This window comes from Glycine max, chromosome 19 (genome assembly GCF_000004515.6).
Source record: "Glycine max cultivar Williams 82 chromosome 19, Glycine_max_v4.0, whole genome shotgun sequence".
Lineage (NCBI taxonomy): Eukaryota > Viridiplantae > Streptophyta > Magnoliopsida > Fabales > Fabaceae > Glycine > Glycine max.
Window position 1 is genome coordinate 4,641,619 of NC_038255.2, and position 5,886 is coordinate 4,647,504.

At 38.0% G+C, this 5,886-nt stretch overlaps 1 protein-coding gene across 1 annotated transcript; it reads left to right on the forward strand.

The window, feature by feature from the left end:
- Positions 1 to 2,793: 2,793 nt before the first annotated feature.
- LOC100777434 (uncharacterized) lies at positions 2,794 to 4,679 on the forward strand. Its single transcript, XM_003554888.1, has 2 exons — positions 2,794 to 2,829; positions 3,804 to 4,679. Exons 1-2 carry the CDS (start codon positions 2,794 to 2,796, stop codon positions 4,677 to 4,679), a joined length of 912 nt encoding a protein of 303 aa, XP_003554936.1.
- Positions 4,680 to 5,886: the final 1,207 nt, after the last annotated feature.

The window sequence follows — 5,886 nt, forward strand, 5'->3', positions numbered from 1 at the left end:
CAGGATCATTTCCTGAGGGATCAACACAACTCCCCTTTGTGCTCACTCGAGGACCGGAGGGACCAACCAGAGGGTCAGGAGGCACTGCAAGTCCCTGAGATTGCATCTATGACTGAAGCTGGGACTGCATCTGGCTGAAGGATGCCATGACCTGCCGCGTCACTCTTTTTGTGATGGACTCCTCTAGCTGGTCCTTGATTTGCTGGGTCAGTTGTTGCAATTGTTCAGAAGGCAGGGAGGAAGAGCTTCTGGACGTCCGTGGAGCCGATCCAAAGTATTGCTTGATGGTGACACCGGCTCCAGCAGCACGGACACGTCCAGGGTGCTCTGGACGTCCAATAGCAGTGGCGAGAACATCCTGACATCCATGAGGGACGAAGGATCCCTGTGTGGCTTGCTCCTCAAAGGAATCCTGCACAGAAAACACACAGTGGTACATGGCATTCACAAAATATTGAAATATAATTGTAATGGTTAGTTGAAAATGACTTACAATCTTCTCAGCAATTTCCTTTGCGGCCTCAGTCGTCATCTCCCCTGTTTTCTTCGTGCGGGCCATCTTCCACTTCACGTGGCGTCTGACTGGGGATGGAGGGTCGATGATGCCATCAACACTTCCTGACGGTGCAACTTCCTCCAGCTTCTTCTTCGTCTTCTCAGCCAGGAGCTTCTGCTCCAAATAGTCATAACCCCCCTGAGACAAAACGTGGGGGGCAGTATTCTGCTTCTGGATGGCCTGTGCCTTCTTGCTCGCATCCTGAAAAAATTAAATAATAATGTTTGAAATTGGTAGAATGAAGTATAACAATATCATGTTTTTTGAAAAACAAGTTAAATGGCAAGAAGGGTCTTTGCAAGTCTGGCAAAACTGGGCCCACTTTTCCTTGCTGATGCCGTATTTCTCATAGACAGTGTCCTCGACACTGTCCTGATTGGCTGCAAGGGCCCATTTCCTCGTGAGGTCTGATTTAAACTGCCTCCATCTCTCCCCCACGGTCTAAAGTAACTTCCTTTTCATCCTACTGTCAGAAGCCTCTGGGATATCAAATTCTGCCTGACAACATCAAATAAAGTTTATTTGTTACAATAATGTATTTTTTGGCTATTAATTAAACAAAATCAAATAAGAAAAGAAAAATACCTGAATATCCTCCCAAATCAGGTCCTTCTGAGCAGTAGGGACTTCCTTCCAGTTCTCGTAGGTGACGTCCACCTTATCACGCGCCACAATCCCCAAATATGTTCTTAATTTCTTCCTGTGGGGACCGTCAGCCTTCCCAGTAGCAGGATCAACATGGACCACTGGTCTCTCAGCACCAAGTGGTTTAGTGGACAACGATCGTAGACGTGAGGCTTTGCGTGTCCGCTTCACGGCAGACGGCAAAGCCGATGCGTCCGAAGGAGGAGAAGGAGGGGAGGTAGGTGGAAAACCCATGATCTTTTATACAATAACATACAACAACATACAAAATAGGATTAATCAAAAAAGGATAAGTCATAAGTGATTTAGTTGTGCTTTTTAATTGTGATTTGGGGCAAGCATGTTAAAAAAAGTCTATTACATGTAATCAGCAGTCAATGGATGCGTGATGGAATATAAATACTATATCTTCAAAAATACACATGTACATGGCATCCTTAGGACTTCATCCAGCTGATGTTTGTCGCTAGTTTCATCATCCACCACCCTTACCTTCTCTTGTTGTTAAACCCATATTTATGCCTTCTTCCCTTCATGTCTTGTTTTATCACAACTTTAGCTGAATTTCCTATCTTTAGCACAGTTGAATCTCCTGTCTTATTCTCCAATGACACACTTTGATGGCATGTATCTCTTTTCTTCATATGTTCTAGTGCTTTAGCTTCAAAATGCATAGAGCAATCTGAACTTTCCAGTGTTCACCAAAGGCTTCTGCATCAGCATTGACACTCTCGACCCTCTTTGGTTTATGCTTCTGTGCTACATTTCGTGCTTCCTCCTTATAATTCTCAGATTTATTAGAGGTTGCACTAGAAGAATCAGCACCAATCTGTGCCTCTTCCTCCTCTACCAGCTCAATATCTTTCGTTTCACCTTTGCTTTGTAAACTACACTGTAATTTACAAAACAAAAGTTGAAAGGAAAGATATTGAGCTGGTAGACGAGGAAGAAGCACAGATTGGTGCTGATCGTTCTAGTCCAACCTCTAATAAATCTGAGATTTATAAGGAGGAAGCACGGAATGCAGCACAAAAGCATAAACCAAAGAGGGTGGAGAGTGTCAATGTTGATGCAGAAGCCTTTGGTGATCACTGGAAAATTCAGATTGCTTTATGCATTATAAAGCTGAAGCACTAGAACATATGAAGAAAAGAGATACAGGCTATCAAAGTGTGTCATTGGAGAATAAGACAGGAGATTCAACTGTGCTAAAGATTGGAGATTCGGCTAAAGTTGTGATGAAACAAGACATGAAGGGAAGAAAGCATAAATATGGGTTTAACAACAATAAACGTGAGAAGACAGAGAAGAAAAGGGTGGTGGATGATGAAACTGGCGACAAACATGACCTGTATGATTGTTCTTACATAGCAGTAGTACAAGTGTTAGGTGTCGGGGCTTCTCTAATCTGATTAACGACTTAATTGTTAATCATAATGTGTCTGTTGTAAAGTCATGCAAATGTGAGTAAAGCGGAATTCATTATGAAAAGGATGCAGTTTAACACTACACACAACAGTCTATGGAAGCCATGTTCCTTCTATGACATCTAATCTTAGGAATTTAGTCTCTTTGTGTCTCTGACTCACATGATGGGTGTGGACGATGAAATGGTGAGCAAATTACAGGTAATCAGATCTCTTTTATTTTTTCTCGTTCCTTTCCTCTGTATATTGATTTCAGAATTAGAAGAAAAAAAAACTCTCAAACTCTACTTTGATCTATTGTGATTCTATTTGAACAGTTGGAAAAAGTTGGTAGCATATTAGAGAGGAAGTGATGGCCATATTAGTTACTTAATTGAGTTTAAAACATTTTATGTAGTCGTTGCAGCATGCTTTTTCCTGTTATAATTACATTTTCCCTTTCTTTAGATTAGATGTGGGTCTGAGATGTATTCTCAGGAGATCCTATTATATATTTTATAGTTAAGACATATGTATTTTGATTCAGAAAAGATTACTTCCTAGATTCAATTTCCCATGTATGAATCATGCACAGCCAATGTGTGCTTTCTCCCGATGTAATTTTCCTCATTATTGATTAATAAAATTTCTTCTTTTATCTGACAAGAAAAGAAAATTACTAGTTTGCCTTGTATGCGTAATGTAGTAACAGATAGCTTAAATAAATTTCTACATATTAACAACTGACTCAGGTTTATCCAATTAAGAATTGTTGCATTGAATAATTGATGATACTTTAGTTTGGCAGAACTATAGCATATATTTATGCTTGGATTTACATATGTATATTGCAAGTTTTGCTACATTTCATTCTTTGACACAAGAAGAAAGTTAATATAGGTGTCATCGTGCATTGCTTCTTTCCTGATCATGAGTATGAATATATGTTCTTGTTTGGATTTAACTTTCCGTATGAGTCTTTGACCATGGGTTTTTTTATCCTTTACGATATTGTATGTGGTTTTTATCTGGAAAGTGATTAATTACCCCATATTTTCATAATCACATCTTGTGGTCTTTTTCCCCCTTGGGTCATTGCCACATAGTTTTGGGGGCTTTGCTTGCATGTGTGAATATCCTGGTATTTTTAGTATATTGTTTCCTACCTCTAAAATTTCTTGTAATACATTCAACAGATTTTGCAAAAGGTCAAAGAGGAGAAACAACGCATATCATGTGGATCACCTGCTCATTCTCATGTAAATATAGACAGCCAGTGTTCAGCTGATAAATTTCCAGTCATGGATGGGAAGGTTCAATCTGAAACTCCCTGCCAGGAAATTCCTTCTATAGCATCAAGTTTAAATTATACTCATAGTAATCAATCTGGGAGTATTGATCAGTGTTCCAGACCTTCAGAAGGAGTAATAGAGAGTGGATCATCTGCTTCTGCTGTCTATTCCAATTTAAAGCTTGATCTTTCAATGTCAGATGGAGAAATATGCTTGGACAAGCTATCAATCAGAGAACTGCATGAACTATTTAAGGTAACATTTGGTCGGGAAACCACTGTTAAAGACAAACAGTGGCTGAAAAGGAGGATTGCCATGAGTTTAACTAATTCGTGTGATGTTTCAGCTACAACTTTCATTATTAAAAATAACAAAATAGTTAGAAAATTTGAAGAAGAAAGTTCTGGAAATATGAATGCTGGATCTTTAATCTCTTCGGGAAATATGACTGAAGAAGAAGATGTCAACTTTAAGGATTCATCTGCTGTAAATGCTTGTGGAATTGAAGATAACCAAGTTGTTTCTGAAACAAGACCAAAAATTGGATTGGAAGATGAGAATTATCAAACAGGACAAAGAGCTGCAAAGACAAATTGCATGAACATAGTGGGGGGCATAGAAGCTTATTTAGAGGGAGGCTTTTTATGTTCAAGTTACATGGATTTTCAGCCTTTGAAGTTGATGTTTCAAGAGTTCAAAGACAAATTGATTGAATTGGTTAATTTATTGTTCATGCGAATAGTTCAAGTTGCAATTACAATTTACAAGACATCTCTCTAGGTAGAACCAGAAAGTTGTAAGGTCATATTCATATATATGGCACTAATAAGGGAAATGAGCAAGTGAATCTCCACTTCAACAGAAAAAGGATGGGGAAGCAAGGTGCCCATTTCTCCATCATCAACACCAGATGATGCTGATATCCCAGAGAGCTGAATCTCCACCCAGCCCATGAATCTTGGCACACTGGATATCTACACATTGTCCATAGTGAACTGGTATTTTCATTGAGCTTTGTCATCAAATTTGAAGCATCCTAATTCCTAATCATAACTATAATGCAGAAACATTGGTAGTTGTAACCTCGGCAACAGATGTACTATTGTTTGCGGTCTGAGTTTGCCCCCAAGGATTGGGTGCAGGCATTGAATTTGACATTGACACAGTTAAACATGGACTGCTAGCAGGTCAAGCAGATAAAGCACCAAGAGAACCCAATGTTTTACTATTGCTACCTAAGGTGAAGGAAGGACCTGAGCTGGAGATGAATGGTGAAGCTACAGATATTTATTTAAGGTTTAACTATTTCTAATAAATGTTCTTCTAGTGACTTAGAAATCGAACCTCTGATTGCACACCTAAAGAATATCATTATCTGCTAACCATACCACACCACTGACAGTTCTTTAGGATACTTTAAATTAACAGAAATAAGCATAAGTAGTTAAAGATGTTAGTAATACAAGCATTACTAATGATACCAACAACACATCAGCCCAAGAGGAGAATTACAACATCAGCAGCAGGCCCATTAGGACAAGAAGCAGACCAGCTTACCTGACTGATGTCAACATATCCTAATTTATTTGTTTTACATAAAAACATTTTATTCTTTAACATAATTGCCTCAACTGTTGCTGCTAGCAGAAGATATTCTTATTCTATACCAAAAAATCTTAAAGTAACTTTTTCTTAATAATAATAATAACAACAAAATAATTTAGCCATCAACGTTATGGTGATTTAAGTGAAATTAGATTTAAATAATTTAAATAAAGGTTTTAAGTTTAAATTTTATCAATCAGATAAGATTTTATTAAAAATGATCAACCAAATCAAACACCAAATATTAATCATCAATAAAATAAAATCGAATATAAAAAGCAACCCAACCAATCAAAATTAGAGTCCTAAACTTATTTAATAAGCCTTGATACTGTCCTTGATAATTTTCTACTATTTATATAGCTCCCTATAGAAGCCTTTT

What these genes read in the sequence shown, in the direction of transcription:
- LOC100777434 (XM_003554888.1), top strand. Translation starts at nt 2,794, where the DNA reads ATGGGTGTGGACGATGAAATGGTGAGCAAATTACAG. An exon ending in AAATGGTGAGCAAATTACAG is followed by an intron (nt 2,830 to 3,803) that starts GTAATCAGATCT and finishes TACATTCAACAG; the next exon opens with ATTTTGCAAAAGGTCAAAGA.